The sequence below is a fragment of the Oncorhynchus gorbuscha genome, linkage group LG08 (genome assembly GCF_021184085.1).
Source record: "Oncorhynchus gorbuscha isolate QuinsamMale2020 ecotype Even-year linkage group LG08, OgorEven_v1.0, whole genome shotgun sequence".
In the NCBI taxonomy this organism is placed as follows: domain Eukaryota; kingdom Metazoa; phylum Chordata; class Actinopteri; order Salmoniformes; family Salmonidae; genus Oncorhynchus; species Oncorhynchus gorbuscha.
Genome location: NC_060180.1, coordinates 62,270,674 through 62,293,831, shown reverse-complemented (window position 1 = coordinate 62,293,831; position 23,158 = coordinate 62,270,674). Strand labels below are relative to the sequence as shown.

The following is a 23,158-nucleotide window of genomic DNA, read 5'->3' as shown; positions in this document are numbered from 1 at the left end:
GTGTTGGAGCAGAGAGGGCGTTAGTATGTGGGGAGGGGTAAGTCTGTGTTGGGGGGTTAGTGTGCATGCGTGTGTGTTGGGGGGATATTGTGTGTGTGTGTTGGGTGGGGAATAGTGTGTGCGTGTGTTGGGTGGGGAATAGTGTGTGCGTGTCTTCCTGCGACAGGAAAGGAAAGGGCAACATTTGTTCGGAACTTAAAAAGGAACGTTTCGCCAAAGCATCAACTTCAATCAACGACATAACCAAACTAAACGACTTCAAACGTTGGAATACGAGGCCATATAGAACAGGAAGGAGGGAGAGAGCAAGACAAGGAACGCACCTCTCCGTTCTCATCTGTGCTCTCTGACACGTCCAGTACCCGGTCCACCTCAACGTAGTCTGGGTTGAAAGGCTCGTCATCCATCTGGAGGGACGGAGAAAGGGATGAGAGAAGGAGGTCCGTGTTACCATAGCAGAGAGTGAATGGCCTGGTGAAGGAAGACAAAACTGTGAGACTGACCTCTGTCACGAAGGTGGGGAGGGCCTGTTTGGCCCTGAACCGCTTGACCTTCTGGTGGATCCTTTTGTCCTTCTCTAGCTCCTCCAGATCTGCCCAGCGACAGTGCAGGTAGGAGCTACACAGAGAGAGCGGGGGAACACACACCATTACATACATATACACTATTAACTCACTCAAATACACCCACCCGTGACAGATATAATAATATAGAGATCATATCTCATACACCATAAACACACCTCACAAAAAGACAATGCAAAACACAGACACCATCACAAAACCAAATGTGCTAGTGTACAGCATTATACAATTTCCTCTTCGGTCCAAACATTAAACCTTTGGTTTACAGTGTGTTTATTTGATTTCACATTAATCCACCATTTCCCCCGAAGCTGGAGGAAATAAAATGACACGGTGAACCAAAGCCACAGTCGTGTTGGTACTCACAAGCTCTTGAATTTGACATAGAATTCTTCCACTTCCATTTTCTCTCCCGATTCCATCTTTGGAAAAAGTTACATTTGTGTCAGTTGTTGATTAGAGTCAGCAGATGGGTGAGTTTGAATGTTTCTCAAAAAAAATATAAAATCAAGGCCACCGTTTTCTAACAAAGTAGTCATCTAACAAACATCTTATGGCAGAGTTCTATATATTTTAGGAGACAATAACAAAACACTGACAATAACCCCCCCACCAACCATCTCCACATGGTGCAGTACGATCAATAACCCCCTCTACCAACCATCTCCACATGGTGCTGTAAGATCAATACCCCCCCCCCTCCCAACCATCTCCACATGGTGCTGTACGATCAATAGCCCCCCTACCAACCATCGCCACATGGTGCTGTACGATCAATAACCCCCCCCCCCCTACCAACCACCTCCACATGGTCCTGTACAATCAATAACCCCCCTACCAACCATCTCCACATGGTGCTGTAAGATCAATAACCCCCTCCTACCAACCATCTCCACATGGTGCTGTATGGTCAATAACCCCCCCACCAACCATCTCCACATGGTGCTGTACGATCAATAACCCCACATTACCAACCATCTCCACATGGTGCTGTACGATCAATACCCCCTACCAACCACCTCCACATGGTCCTGTACAATCAATAACCCACCCCCAACCATCTCCACATGGTGCTGTAAGATCAATACCCCCCCCCTCAACCATCTACACATGGTGCTGTACGATGAATACTACCCCCCACCACCAACCATCTCCACATGGTGCTGTAAGATCAATACCACCCCCCACCAACCATCTCCACATGGTGCTGTACGATCAATAACCCCCTACCAACCATCTCCACCTGGTGCTGTACGATCAATAACACCCCCCTCCACCAAACCATCACCTCATGGTGCTGTAAGATCAATACCCCCCCAACCATCTCCACATGGTGCTGTAAGATCAATAACCCCCACTACCAACCATTTCCACATGGTGCTGTATGATCAATACCCCCCAAACCATCTCCACATGGTGCTGTAAGATCAATAACCCCCACTACCAACCATCTCCACATGGTGCTGTAAGATCAATACCCCCCCCAACCATCTCCACATGGTGCTGTAAGATCAATAACCCCCACTACCAACCATCTCCACATGGTGCTGTAAGATCAATAACCCCCACTAACCAATCTCCACATGGTGCTGTAAGATCAATAACCCCCCTCCCACCAACCATCCACATGGTGCTGTACGATGAATACCCCCCCCACCAACCATCTCCACATAGTGCTGTAAGATCAATACCACCCCACCCCCACCAACCATCTCCACATGGTGCTGTAAGATCAATAACCCCCCCCCACCAACCATCTCCACATGGTGCTGTACGATCAATAACACCCCCCTACCAACCATCTCCACATGGTGCTGTAAGATCAATAACCCCCAATACCAACCATCTTCACATGGTGCTGTAAGATCAATACCCCCCCACCAACCATCTCCACATGGTGCTGTAAGATCAATAACCCCCCCCGCCTCCCCGACCAACCATCTCCACATGGTGCTGTAATATCAATAACCCCCCACCAACCATCTCAACATGATGCTGTAAGATCAACAACCCCCCCCTACCAACCATCTCATGGTGCTGTAAGATCAATACCCCCCTACCATCACTACATGGTGCTGTAAGATCAATAACCCCCCACTACCAACCATCTCCACATGGTGCTGTAAGATCAATACCCCCCCAACCATCTCCACATGGTGCTGTAAGATAAATAACCCCCACTACCAACCTCTCTCCACATGGTGCTGTACAATCAATACCTCCCCACCCCACCAACCATCTCCACATGGTGCTGTAAGATCAATAACCCCCCTACCAACCATCTCCACATGGTCCTGTACGATCAATACCCCCCACCTACCAACCGTCTCCACATGGTGCTGTACGATCAATAACCATCCCCCCTACCAACCATCTCCACATGGTCCTGTACGATCAATAACCCCCCCCTACCAACCATCTCCACATGGTGCTGAAAAGATCAATACCCCCCCCTACCAACCATCTCCTCATGGTGCTGTATGATCAATACCCCCCCCCCCCAACCATCTCCACATGGTGCTGTAAGATCACCCCCCTAACAACCATCTCCACATGGTGCTGTACGATAAATAACACCCCCTACCAACCACCTCCACATGGTGCTGTAAGATCAATACCCCCCCTACCAACCATCTCCACATGGTGCTGTAAGATCAATAACCCCCCCCCCCACCAACCATCTCCACATGGTGCTGTAAGATCAATAACCCCCCTACCAACCATCTCCACATGGTGCTGTACGGTCAATAACCCCCTTCCAACCATCTCCACATGGTGCTGTAAGATCAATAACCCCCCTACCAACCACCTCCACATGATGCTGTAAGATCAATAACCCCCCCCCTACCAACCATCTCCACATGGTGCTGTATGATCAGTAATCCCCCCCCACCAACCATCTCCACCTGGTGCTGTAAGATCAATAACCCCCACCAACCATCTCCACATGGTGCTGAAAAATCAATACCACCCCTCCCACCTGGTGCTGTAAGATCAATAACCCCCCACTACCAACCATCTCCACATGGTGCTGTAAGATCAACACCCACCCCCCTCCACATGGTGCTGTAAGATTAATAACCCCCCCCACCAACCATCTCCACATGGTGCTGTAAGATCAACACCCACCCCCCCACATGGTGCTGTAAGATCAATAACCCCCCTACCAACCATCTCCACATGGTGCTGTAAGATCAATAACCCCCCTACCAACCATCTCCACATGGTCCTGTACAGTCAATAACCCCCCCCTACCAACCATCTCCACATGGTCCTGTACGATCAATAACCCCCCCCCCCCCCCACCCCCACCAACCATCTCCACATGGTGCTGTACGGTCAATAACCACCCCCTACCAACCATCTCCACATGGTCCTGTACAATCAATAACCCCCCTACCAACCATCTCCACATGGTGCTGTATGATCAGTAACCCCCCCACCAACCATCTCCACATGGTGCTGTAAGATCAATAACCCCCCACCAACCATCTCCACATGATGCTGTAAGATCAATAACCCCCCTACCAACCATCTCCACATGGTGCTGTATGATCAGTAACCCCCCCCCCACACCAACCATCTCCACATGGTGCTGAAAGATCAATACCCCCCCACTAACCATCTCCACATGGTGCTGTATGATCAATACCCCCCTCCCACCAACCATCTCCACATGGTGCTGTATGATCAATACCCCCCCCCACCAACCATCTCCACATGGTGCTGTAAGATCAATAACCCCCCCACCAACCATCTCCACATGGTGCTGAAAAATCAATACCCCCTCCCCCCACCTGGTGCTGTAAGATCAACAACCCCCCCCCCTACCAACCATCTCCACATGGTGCTGTACGGTCAATAACCACCCCCACCAACCATCTCCACATGGTGCTGTAAGATCAATAACCCCCAATACCAACCATCTCCACATGGTGCTGTACGATGACTCATGAAGCCCTTATCCATGGACCCTATGCCCTTTCCATGATACGTGGAAATGTTGGACTATATTCTATGACTTCCTGCATTATACTTGTGCTAAAATGTTGATTCTATTCTACTGAGCCATTTACTTTGTGTTGAAATTCTTCTATTACTTTTTATTGTTGTCGACTTGTCAATAAGGAACCTGCCAGTAAGCATTTCATTGGACAGTGTATACCACTTCTTGTGTGCACGCTCACAGACGCACGCTCACAGACGCACGTGGGCCCGCTACACTGTGCACGCTCACAGACGCACGTGGGCCCGCTACACTGTGCACGCTCACAGACGCACGTGGGCCCGCTACACTGTGCACGCTCACAGACGCACGTGGGCCCGCTACACTGTGCACGCTCACAGACGCACGTGGGCCCGCTACACTGTGCACGCTCACCCGCTACACTGTGCACGCTCACAGACGCACGTGGGCCCGCTACACTGTGCACGCTCACAGACACACACAGTTCCATTCAGAGAGCTGACCCAAGGCCTGGCTTCCTGCCAAAACCACAGCGCTACGACAGACGCCAGCGTTTCCTCTGGAAGGGTGTGTGTGTAGGGGGTTACCCATTCACAGCTACCTTACTTTGAGTCCTGCCCGCCAGACAGCCTGTGTGAGTGTTCATATAGTTCTTGGCAGAGGTGAACCAAGCTTTATTTTGGAGCAGCTTTTTCAAAGGGTGTGAAAAAACAACCCCCCCACCTCTCTCCCACTCCTGCACACACACACACACACACACTCTCTCCCACTCCCGCACAACTCTCCTGTACACACACCTCTCCCGCACACACACACACACCCCTTACATACCCACCTCACGCACGCACATACCGCTCTCTCACACACAAACACCCATCTAACACACACCTCTCCCTCACACAAACCCCACCCAGTCACATACACCCCCCCCCCCCTCTCTCCACACACCCTCTCTCACTCCATACACACACCCTCTCCACACAACCCTCCTCTCTCCACACACACCCATCTCTCACTCAACACCCTCCCACCATCAATCCACCCCCACCCCTCTCCCCACAACCCTCCACACACACCCACAAACCCCACTAACTCAAACCCCACTCACACAGACCCCACTCAGTCACTCACATACACACCACTCTCACACAAACACACCACTCACTTATACAAACATCACACCTCTCCCTACACACCCACACCCACACCCATACCTCTCACACTCCACACACACCCTCATCCCCCTCTCACTCCACCCCACTCACTCACACACCCCCCTCACTCCACATACACACCCCTCTACCCACACCCACCCCTCTCTCACTCCACAACCCCCACACACACAAACCCCACTCACTCATCACACACAGCACACACACAAACCCCAATCATTCACTCCACTCTCTCTACACCTCCCCACTCCACCCTGCCCATACCTCCTCTCAATCCACACCCCCTCTCTCACTCTACACACACATACACCCGCCCACACCCCCCTCTCTCCACCCCCTCTCACTCCTCACACACACACCACCCATGTCCAAAACCCATCTCCTCACACACACCCACTCAAGCCCACCCACAAACCTCACACTCACTCAAACCCCACACACTCAATCACACAAACTCAAACAAATCACTCACACGAAGACATGAATCACACAACCAACAACAACCCTTCTCTCCACACCCCTCCCTCTCCATCTACACACAGACCCCCCCCCCATCTCTCACCACACACCCCCCATCAATCTACACACACCCACCACTCTCACTCCACAAACCACCACTCACACAAACCCCAATCTCACACACACACACCACTCACACAAAATACGACACTCACTCAATCACTCACACATACCCCACTCACTCACATACATAGCCCCCACTCACACACACAAACACCACACACAGTCTCTCACTCCACCTCCCCTCTGTCCACAGCCCCCTCTCCCTCCACACAGACCCCCTCTCTCCACACCCCCCTCTCTCACTCCACATGTCCACACACACACACTCACAAACCCCACACACTCAAACTCCTCTCACACACAACCCTCCTCTCTATCCACCCCCCCCAATCTCTAACCACTCCCCCTGCCCAAAGCCCCCTCTCTCCTCCACACACACACACCTCTTTCACTCCACACCCCCTCACTCCACACACCCCTCTCAAACCCCAAACACTCACTCAAACCCCAAACACACTATCAAACCACACTCACTCAAACCACACAGTTCTCAAACACACCACTCACTCAAAATACCCCACTCACTCACCCCACTCAATTACTCACACACACACACACACACACACACACACACACACACACACACACACACACACACACACACACACACACACACACACACACACACACACACACACACAAAATATCCCAGTCACTCACAAAAACACCACTCACAAAAACACCACTCACAAAAACACCACTCACAAAAACACCACTCACAAAAACACCACTCACATACACAAACCCGACTAACACAAAATTCCCCACTCATTCACACACAAAAACACCACTCACTCACATACCCTCTACATCCCCTCACTCGGCACCAGCCCGTCGTACATAGCACCCCTCACTCCACACACCACCCATGTCCAAACCCCCCCCCCTCTCCACATCCCTCCCCCACTCACAAACCCCACTCATTCACACACACATCCTCATACACACATCCCCTCTCCACATACCCCCATTTCTCACACTCCACCCCCCCCAATCACACACACAAACACCACTCACACACACAAAATACGACACTCACTCACACAAGCCCACAGCGCTCACACACAAACCCCACTCACTCCCCATACAGACATACACAGAAAATAGTACACCACTCACACATCTCTCTCTCTCCACACACACACCAACCAAACCCACTCACTAACACACAACCACCACACAAAACACACCTCTCCATCACTCACGCACAAACTCCACCCAGGTCACTCACACAAACCCCACCTCTCCCTACACACACCCACCTCTCACCACGTATACACACACACACACACCTCTCAGCACGTATACAAACACACCTCAGCACGTATACACACACACCCCTCACACACACACAACTCACCACGTATACACACACACACACACCTCTCAGCACGTATACAAACACACCTCAGCACGTATACACACACACCCCTCACACACACACAACTCAGCACGTATACACACACACACACACACACACACACACACACCTCTCCACGTATACACACACACACACCTCTCACCACGTATACACACACACACACCTCTCACCACGTATACACACACACACACCTCTCACCACGTATACACACACACTCTCACCACGTATACACACACACCTCTCACCACGTATACACACACATCTCTCACCACGTATACACACACATCTCTCACCACGTATACACACACCTCTCACCACGTACACACACACACACCTCTCACCACGTACACACACACACACACCTCTCACCACGTACACACACACACACCTCTCACCCCACACACACACACACACCTCTCACCCCACACACACACACACACAATCTCACCACACACACACCTCTCACACACACACCCCCCCTCACCACACACACACACCTCTCTCTCACACACACACTCTCACCCCACACACACACACTCTCACCTCACACACACACTCTCTCACCCCACACACACACTCTCTCACCCCACACACACACACCTCTCACCACACACACACACACACCTCTCACCCCACACACACACACCTCTCTCACACACACACACACACCTCTCACCCCTCACACACCTCTCACCCCACACACACACCTCTCACCCCACACACACACACACACACACACCCCACACACCACGTACACACACACACACACACACACACACACACACACACACACACACACACACACACACACACACACACACACACACACACACACACACACACACACACACACACACACACACACACACACACACACACACACACACACTCTCACCCCACACACACACCTCTCACCCCACACACACACACACACCTCTCACCCCACACACACCTCTCACCCCACACACACACACACACACACCTCTCACCCCACACACACACACACACCTCTCACCCCACACACACACACACACCTCTCACCCCACACACACACACACACACACACCCTCTCACCCCACACACACACACACACCTCTCACCCCACACACACACACACACATCTCACCACACACACACCTCTCACACACACACACCCCCTCACCACACACACACACCTCTCTCTCACACACACACTCTCACCCCACACACACACACTCTCTCACCTCACACACACTCTCTCACCCCACACACACACACTCTCTCACCCCCACACACACACTCTCTCACCCCACACACACACACCTCTCACCACACACACACACACCCACACACCTCTCACCCCACACACACACACCTCTCTCACACACACACACACCCTCTCACCCCTCACACACCTCTCACCACACACACCTCTCACCCCACACACACACCTCACACCCCACACACCCACACACACACACACACACACACACACACACCTCTCACCCCACACACACACACACACCTCTCACCCCACACACACACCTCTCACCCCACACACACACACACCTCTCACCCCACACACACACACACACACACTCTCACCCCACACACACACACACCTCTCACCCCCCACACACACACACCTCTCACCCCACACACACACACACACACCTCTCACCCCACACACACACACACACCTCTCACCCCACACACACACACACCTCTCACCCCACACACACACACACAATCTCACCACACACACACCTCTCACACACACACCCCCTCACCACACACACACCCTCTCTCTCACACACACTCACTCACCCCACACACACACACCTCTCACCACACACACACACACACCTCTCACCCCACACACACACACTTCTCACCCCACACACACACACCTCTCACACACACACCTCTCACCACACACACACACACCTCTCTCACACACACACCTCTCACCACACACACACACACCTCTCACCACACACCCTCTCACCCCACACACACACACACCTCTCACCCCACACACACACACACACCTCTCACCCCCACACACACACACACCTCTCACCACACACACACACACCTCTCACCACACACACACACACCTCTCACCCCTCACACACCTCTCACACACACACACCTCTCACCACACACACACACACTCTCTCACACACACACACCTCTCTCACACACACACCTCTCACACACACACCTCTCACACACACACACACACACACACACACCACACACACACACACCTCACACACACACACACACCTCACACACACACACACTCACACACACACACCCCTCACACACACACACCCTCACACACACACACACACACACACACACACACACACACACACACACACACACACACACACACACACACACACACACACACACACACACCTCTCACCCTCACCACACACACACACACACACCTCACCACACACACTCTCACCACACCACACACCTCTCACCACACCACACACACCTCACCACAGACACACACACACACACACACACCTCTCACCCCCCACACACACACACACACCTCTCACCCCCCTCTCACCCCACACACACACCTCTCACCCCACACACCTCTCACCACACACACACACCTCTCACCCCACACACACACCTCTCTCACCCACCTCTCACCCCACACACACACCTCTCACCCCACACACACCTCTCACCCCACACACACACCTCTCACCCCACACACACACCTCTCACCCCACACACACACCTCTCACCTCTCACCACACACCACACACACTCTCACCACACACACACACACTCTCACCACACACACACACACACCTCTCACCACACCACACACACACCTCACCACAGACACACACACACACACCTCTCACCACACACACACAGCTCTCACCCCCCACACACACACACACACCTCTCACCCCCCTCTCACCCCACACACACACACCTCTCACCCCCCACACACCTCTCACCACACACACACACCTCTCTCACCCACCTCTCACCCCACACACACACCTCTCACCCCACACACACACACCTCTCACCCCACACACACACCTCTCACCCCACACACACCTCTCACCCCACACACACCTCTCACCCCACACACACACCTCTCACCACACACACACACACTCTCACCCCACACACACATACCTCTCACCCCACACATACACACCTCTCACCCCACACACACACACCTCTCACCACACACACACACACCTCTCACCACACACACACACACCTCTCACCACACACACACACACCTCTCACACACTCTCACCCCACACACACACACCTCTCACCCCACACACACACACCTCTCACCCCACACACACACACACCTCTCACCCCACACTCACCCCACACACCTCTCACCACACACACACACACACACACACCCTCTCACCCCACACACACACTCTCTCACCCCACACACACACACCTCTCACCCCCCACACACACACACCTCTCACCCCACACACACCTCTCACCCCACACACACACACCTCTCACCCCACACACACACACACACACACACACACCTCTCACCCCACACACACACACACACACACACACACACACACACCTCTCACCCCACACACACACCTCTCACCCCACACACACACCTCTCACCCCACACACACACACCTCTCACCTCACACACACACACACCTCTCACACACACACACCTCTCACACACACACCTCACACACACACACCTCACACCACACACACACACACCTCTCACCTCACACACACACACACCTCTCACACACACACACCTCTCACACACACACACACCTCTCACCACACACACACACACCTCTCACCTCACCACACACACACCTCTCACCACACACACCTCTCACCACACACACCTCTTACCACACACACACACACCTCTCCACACCTTACACACACACACACACCTCTTACCACACACACACACACCTCTTACCACACACACACACACTCTTACCACACACACACACACCTCTTACCACACACACACACACCTCTTACCACACACACACACACCTCTTACCACACACACACACACACACTCTTACCACACACACACACACACCTCTTACCACACACACACACCTCTTACCACACACACACACTCTTACCACACACACACACCTCTCACACACACACACCTCTCACCACACACACTCTCTCACCACACACACCTCTCACCACACACACACACACTCTCACCACACACACACACCTCTCACCACACACACACACACTCTCACCACACACACACACACTCTCACCACACACACACACACTCTCACCACACACACACTTACCTCTCACACACCACACACACCTCTTACCACACACACCTCTTACCACACACACCTCTTACCACACACACCTCTTACCACACACACACACACCACACACACACACACACACACACACACACACACACACACACACACACACACACACACACACCTCTCACCACACACACACACACACACACCTCTCACCACACACACACACACCTCTCACCACACACACACACACACCTCACACACCCTCACCACACACACCTCTCACCACACACACACACACACACACACACACACACACACACACACACACACACACACACACACACACACACACACACACACACACACACCTCTCACCCACACACACACACACTCTCACCACACACACACACCTCTCACCACACACACACACACCTCTCACCACACACACACCACACACACACACACCTCACCTCACCACACACACCTCTCACCACACACACCTCTCACACACACACCTCTCACCACACACACCTCTTACCACACACACACACACACACCTCTTACCACACACACACACACACCTCTTACCACACACACACACACCTCTTACCACACACACACACACCACACACACACACACCACCTCTTACACACACACTCTTACCACACACACACACACCTCTTACCACACACACACACACACTCTTACCACACACACACCTCTTACCACACACACACACCTCTTACCACACACACACACACTCTCTACCACACACACACACCCTCACACACACACACACACACACACCCTCTCACCACACACACACACCTCTCACCACACACACACACACCTCTCACCACACACACACACACCTCTCACCACACACACACACACCTCTCACCACACACACACACCTCTCACCACACACACACACTCTCACCACACACACACACACCTCTCACCACACACACATCTTACCACACACACCTCTTACCACACTCTTACACACACACACACACACCTCTCACCACACACACACACACTCTCACCACACACACACACACACCTCTCACCACACACACCACACCTCTCACCACACACACACACACCTCTCACACACACACACACACTCTCACCACACACACTCTCACACACACACACACCTCTCACCTCACCACACACACCTCTCACCACACACACCTCTCACCACACACACTCTCACCACACACACACACCTCTTCACACACACACACACCTCTTACCACACACACACACACACACCTCTTACCACACACACACACACCTCTCACACCACACACCTCTTACCACACACACCTCTTACCACACACACACACACACCTCTTACCACACACACACACCTCTTACCACACACACACACCTCTTACCACACACACACACCTCTTACCACACACACACCTCTCACCACACACACACACACACACACCTCTCACCACACACACCTCTCACACACACACACACACTCACCACACACACACACACCTCACCACACACACACACACCTCTCACCACACACACACACCACACCACACACACACACCTCTCACCACACACACACACCTCTTACCACACACACATCTTACACACACACCTCTTACACACACTCTTACCACACACACACACACACACACACACACACACACACACACCTCACACCACACACACACACACTCACACACACACCTCTCACCACACACCTCTCACCACACACACACACACACACACTCACCACACACACCACACACACACACACACACACACACACACACACACCACACACACACACACACACACACACACTCTCACCACACACACACACCTCTCACCACACACCTCTCACCACACACACACACACTCTCACCACACACACACACACTCTCACCACACACACCTCTCACCACACACACTCTCACCACACACACCTCTCACCACACACACACACACACTCACCACACACACACACACTCTCACCACACACACACACACACTCTCACCACTCACACACACACACACCTCACACTCACACACACCTCTCACCACACACACACACTCTCACCACACACACACCACCTCTCACCACACACACACACACCTCTCACCACACACACACACACACACCTCTCACCACACACACACACACACTCACCACACACACACACACACCCTCTCACACACACACACACACACTCTCACCACACACACCCCACACACACACCTCTCACCACACACACACACCTCTCACACACCACACACACACACCTCTCACACACACACACACCTCTCACCACACACACACACACCTCTCTCACACACACACACCTCTCACCTCACACACACACCTCTCTCACACACACACCTCTCACCTCACACACACACACCTCTCACCACACACACACACACTCTCACCACACACACACACACTCTCACACACACACACACACCTCTCACCCCACACACACACACCTCTCACCCCACACACACACACCTCTCACCACACACACACACACCTCTCACCACACACACACACACCTCTCACCACACACACACACACACACACACCTCTCACCACACACACACACCTCACCTCTCACCACACCCCACACACACACACCTCTCACCACACACACACACCTCTCACCCACACACACACACACCTCTCACCCACACACACACCTCTCACCCACACACACACACTCTCACCACACACACACACACCTCTCACCACACACACACACACCTCTCACCACACACACACACACACACACACCTCTCACCACACACACACACCTCTCTCACCCCACACACACACACCTCTCACCACACACACACACACCTCTCACCCCACACACACACACCCTCTCACCCACACACACACACCTCTCACCCACACACACACACCTCTCACCCCACACACACTCTCTCACCCCACACACACACACCTCTCACCACACACACACACCTCTCACCACACACACACACACACACACACACACACCTCCTCTCACCACACACACACACCTCTCACCTCTCACCTCACCCCACACACACACACCTCTCACCACACACACACACACCTCTCACCCCACACACACACCTCTCACCACACACACACACACCTCTCACCCACACACACACACCTCTCACCCACACACCTCTCACCACACACACACACACCTCTCACACACACACCTCTCACCCACACACACACTCTCACCCACACCTCTCACCCACACACCTCTCACCACACACACACACCTCTCACCACACACACACAAACCTCTCACCACACACACACACACACACCTCTCACCACACACACACACACACACACACACACACACACACACACACACACACACACACACACACACACACACACACACACTCTCACCACACACACACACACACCTCTCACCACACACACACACACACCTACACCTCACACACACACACACACCTACACCTCACCTCACACACACACACCTCACCTCACCTCACACACACACACACACCTCTCACCACACACACACACACCTCTCACCACACACACACCCTCTCACCACACACACACACCTCTCACCACACACACACACACCTCTCACCTCACACACACACACCTCTCACCTCTCACCACACACACCTCACACACACACACCTCTCACCACACACACACCTCTCACCACACACACACCACTCACCACACACACACACACCTCTCACCACACACACACACCTCTCACACACACACACCTCTCACCTCACACCCCACACACACACACACACACACACACTCACCACACACACACACTCACACCCACACACACACACACTCACACACACACACACACCTCTCACCACACACACACACCTCTCACCACACACACACACACACACTCTCACCACACACACACACCTCTCACCACACACACACACACACACACCTCACACACCTCTCACCACACACACACACCTCTCACCACACACACCACACAAACACACACACACACCTCTCACCACACACACACACTCTCACCACATCTCTCACCACACACACACCACACACCTCTCACCACACACACACCTCTCACCACACACACACACACACTCTCACCACACACCTCTCACCACACACACACACACACCTCTCACCACACACACACACCTCTCACCACACACACACACACATCTCTCACCACACACACACACACCTCTCACCACACACACACACCACACACACCACACCTCTCACCACACACACACACACTCTCACCACACACACACCTCACACACACACACACCTCTCACCACACACACACTCACCACACACACACACCTCTCACCCACACACACACACACACACCTCTCACCACACACACACACACCTCACACCTCTCACACCTCTCACACACACACACACTCACCACACACACACACACACCTCTCACCACACACACACCACACTCACCACACACACACACACCTCTCACACACACACACACCTCTCACCACACACACACACACACCTCTCACCCACACACACACACTCTCACACACACCTCTCACACACACACACACAAACCTCTCACCACACACACACAAACACACAAACCTCTCACCACACACACACAAACCTCACCACCACACACACACACACACACACACACACCTCTCACCCACACACACACACCTCTCACCACACACACACACACTCACCTCACACACACACACCTCTCACCACACACACACACCTCTCACCCACACACACACACACACACCTCTCACCACACACACACAAACCTCTCACCACACACACACCTCTCACCACACACACACACACCTCTCACCACACACACACCACACAAACACACACACACACCTCTCACCACACACACACACCTCTCACCACACACACACACACCACATCTCTCACCACACACACACCACACCTCTCACCACACACACACCTCTCACCACACACACACACACCTCTCACCACACACCTCTCACCACACACACACACACACCTCTCACCACACACACACACCTCACCACACACACACACACACACACACACACACCTCTCACCACACACACACACACACACACACCACACACACACACACACACCACACACACACACACCTCTCACACACACACACACACCTCTCCCCACACACACACACCTCTCACCCACACACACACACCTCTCCCCACACACACCTCACCACACACACAAACCTCTCACCACACACACACACCACACACACTCTCACCACACACACCTCTCACACACACACCTCTCACCCCACACACACACACACCTCTCACCCACACACACACACCCCACACACACCTCACCCCACACACACACACACACCTCTCACCCCACACACACAAACCTCTCACCACACACACAAACCTCTCACCACACACACACACACACACCTCTCACCCCACACACACTCTCACCCCACACACACACACACCTCTCACCCACACACACACCCTCTCACCCACACACACACACACACACCTCTCACCACACACACACACTCTCACCACACACACACCTCTCACCACACACACACACACACACCTCTCACCACACACACACACACACACCTCTCACCACACACACACACACACACACACACACCTCTCACCACACACACACACACACCTCTCACCACACACACACACCTCTCACCACACACACACACCTCTCACCACACACACACACCTCTCACCACACACACACACACCTCTCACCACACACACACACTCTCACACCACACACCACCTCTCACCACACACACACACACCTCTCACCACACACACACCACACACACACACCACACACACACCACACCTCTCACCACACACACACACACACACACACCTCACACACACACACACTCACACACCTCACACCACACACACCTCACACCACACACACACACACACACCTCTCACCACACACACACCTCTCACCACACACACACACACCTCTCACCACACACACACACACCTCTCACCCCACACACACAGACACCTCTCACCCACACACACACACCTCTCACCCACACCTCTCACCCACACACACTCTCACCCACACACACAGACACCTCTCACCCACACACACCTCACCCCACACACACACACACACACCTCTCACACACACACACACACACACACACACACACACACACACACACACCTCTCACCCACACACACACACCTCTCACCCACACACGCACACCTCTCACTCACCCACGCACACCTCTCACGCACCCCTCGCACACCCTCGCCCCCCCACACCCCTCTCCCCCACGCACCCCTCGCGCCCCCACGCACCTCTCGCCCCACGCACCTCTCACGCACCTCTCACGCACCTCTCGCCCACGCACCTCTCGCCCACGCACCTCTCGCCCCACGCACCTCTCACCACACGCACACACCTCTCACCACACACACACCACACCTCTCACCACACACCTCTCACCACACACACACACACACACTCTCAACACACACACACACACACACACACACCTCTCACCACACACACACACACCTCTCACCACACACACACACACACCTCTCACCACACACACACACACCTCTCACCACACACACACCTCTCACCACACACACACACACCTCTCACCACACACACACACACCTCTCACCACACACACACACACCTCTCACCACACACACACACACCTCTCACCACACACACACACACCTCTCACACACACACACACCTCTCACCACACACACACACACCTCTCACCACACACACACACCTCTCACCACACACACACCTCTCACCACACACACACCTCTCACCACACACACACCTCTCACCACACACACACACACCACACACACACACACACTCACCACACACCTCTCACCACACACCACCACACACACCTCACACACACACACCTCTCACCACACACACACACACACTCTCACACACACACACACACACACACACACACACCTCTCACACACACACACACCTCACAACACACACCTCTCACCACACACACACACCTCTCACCACACACACACACACCCTCTCACCACACACACACACCTCTCACCACACACACACACACACCTCTCACCACACACACACACACCTCTCACCACACACACACACACACCTCACCACACACACACACACCTCTCACCACACACACACACACCACACACCACACACACACACACTCTCACCACACACACACACCTCTCACCACACACACACACACCTCTCACCACACACACACCTCTCACCACACACACACCTCTCACCACACACCACACACACCACTCACCACACACACACACACACACCTCTCACCACACACACACACACACACCTCTCACCACACACACACCACACACACCTCTCACCACACACACCTCTCACACACACCTCTCACCTCTCACCTCTCACCCCACACACACACACCTCTCACCACACACACACACACCTCTCACCCCACACACACACACCTCTCACCCACACACACACACCTCTCACCCCACACACACACACCTCTCACCACACACACACACACTCACCACACACACACACACCACACACACACACACACACACACTCTCACCACACACACACCCTCTCACCTCTCACCTCTCACCCCCACACACACACACCTCTCACCACACACACACACACCTCTCACCCCACACACACACACCTCTCACCCACACACACACACCTCTCACCCACACACTCACCCCACACACACACCCTCTCACCCCACACACACACACCTCTCACCACACACACACACACCTCTCACACACACACACACACACACACACACCTCTCACCACACACACACCTCTCACCTCTCACCTCTCACCCACACACACACCTCTCACCACACACACACACACTCTCACCCACACACACACACCTCTCACCCACACACACACACCTCTCACCACACACACACACCTCACCCACACACACACACCTCTCACACACACACACTCTCACACACACACACCTCTCACCCACACACACACCTCTCACCCACACCTCTCACCACACACACCTCTCACCACACACACACACCTCTCACCACACACACACAAACCTCTCACCACACACACACACACACACACACACCTCTCACCACACACACACACACACACCTCACACACACACACACACACACACACACACACACACACACACACACACACACACACACACACACACACACACACACACACACACACACACACACACACACCTCTCACCACACACACACACACACACTCTCACCACACACACACACACACCTACACCTCACCTCACACACACACACACCTACACCTCACCTCACACACACACACACACCTCACCTCACACACACCTCACCTCACACACACCTCTCACCACACACACACACACCTCTCACCACACACACACACCTCTCACCACACACACACACACCTCTCACCACACACACACACACCTCTCACCTCTCACCACACACACCTCTCACCACACACACACACACCTCTCACCACACACACACACCTCTCACCACACACACACACCTCTCACCACACACACACACACCTCTCACCACACACACACACACCACACACACACACCTCTCACCACACACACACACACTCACACCTCTCACCCCACACACACACACCTCTCACCACACACACACACACCTCTCACCACACACACACACACCTCTCACCCACACACACACACCTCTCACCACACACACACACCTCTCACCACACACACACACCTCTCACCACACACACACCTCTCACCACACACACACACACCTCTCACCACACACACACACCTCTCACCACACACACACACACCTCTCACCACACACCTCTCACCACACACACACACACCTCTCACCACACACACACCACACAAACACACACACACACCTCTCACCACACACACACCTCTCACCACACACATCTCTCACCACACACACACCACACACCTCTCACCACACACACACCTCTCACCACACACACACCACACACTCTCACCACACACCTCTCACCACACACACACCACACACCTCTCACCACACACACACACCTCTCACCACACACACACCACACATCTCTCACCACACACACACCACACACACCTCTCACCACACACACACACCACACACACCACACCTCTCACCACACACACACCACACCTCTCACCACACACACCTCTCACCACACACACACCACACACCTCTCATCACACACACACCTCTCACCACACACACACACATCTCTCACCACACACACATCTCTCACCACACACACACCTCTCACCACACACACACTCTCACCTCACACGACACACACACCTCTCACCACACACACACACACACTCTCACCACACACACACACTCTCACCACACACACACACACCTCTCACCACACACACACACACCCTCTCACCACACACACACACACCTCTCACCCCACACACACACACCTCTCACCCACACACACACCTCTCACCCACACACACACACCTCTCACCCACACACACACCTCTCACCCACACACACACACACACACACAAACCTCTCACCACACACACACAAACCTCTCACCACACACACACACACACACACACACACTCTCACCCACACACACACACCTCTCACCCACACACACACACCTCTCACCCACACACACACACCTCTCACCCACACACACACACCTCTCACCCACACACACACACACACACACCTCTCACCACACACACACAAACCTCTCACCACACACACACCTCTCACCACACACACACACACCTCTCACCACACACACACCACACAAACACACACACACACCTCTCACCACACACACACACCTCTCACCACACACACACACACCACACATCTCTCACCACACACACACCACACACCTCTCACCACACACACACCTCTCACCACACACACACCACACACCTCTCACCACACACCTCTCACCACACACACACCACACACCTCTCACCACACACACACACCTCACCACACACACACACACACACACACACACACACACCTCTCACCACACGCACACACACACACACTCTCACCACACACACACACACCTCTCACCACACACACACACCTCTCACACACACACACACCTCTCTCCCACACACACACACACCTCTCCCCACACACACACACCTCTCCCCACACACACCTCACCACACACACAAACCTCTCCCCACACACACCTCACCACACACACACACACCTCTCACCACACACACCTCTCACCACACACACACACCTCTCACCCCACACACACACACTCTCACCCACACACACACCTCTCACCCACACACACACACCCACACACACCTCACCCCACACACACACACACCTCTCACCCCACACACACAAACCTCTCACCACACACACACACCTCTCACCACACACACACACACACACTCTCACCCCACACACACACCGCTCACCCCACACACACACACACCTCTCACCACACACACACACCTCTCACCCACACACACACACACACACACCTCTCACCACACACACACACACCTCTCACCACACACACACCTCACCACACACACACACACACACTCTCACCACACACACACCACACACCTCTCACCACACACACACACACACACCTCTCACCACACACACACACACACCCTCTCACCACACACCTCTCACCACACACACACACCTCTCACACACACACACACCTCACCACACACACCACACACCTCTCACCACACACACACACCACACCTCTCACCACACACACACCACACCTCTCACCACACACACACACCACACACACACACACACACACACCACACCTCTCACCACACACCTCTCACCACACACACACACCACACACCTCTCACCACACACACACACCACACACCTCTCACCACACACACCTCTCACCCCACACACACACACACCTCACCTCACACACACCTCACCACACACACACACACCTCTCACCACACACACACACACCTCTCACCACACACACACACACCTCTCACCCCACACACACAGAC

General features: G+C 53.7%; 1 protein-coding gene across 1 annotated transcript in view; it reads right to left on the bottom strand.

The window, feature by feature from the left end:
• The window catches only part of LOC124041946 (chromodomain-helicase-DNA-binding protein 7-like), a 144,424-nt gene that overhangs the window by 51,494 nt on the left and 69,772 nt on the right, over positions 1-23,158 (bottom strand). The window contains 3 exon segments of the mRNA XM_046360141.1: positions 324-407; positions 504-618; positions 951-1,006. Of these exon segments, the coding sequence (XP_046216097.1) occupies positions 324-407; positions 504-618; positions 951-1,006 (255 nt within the window).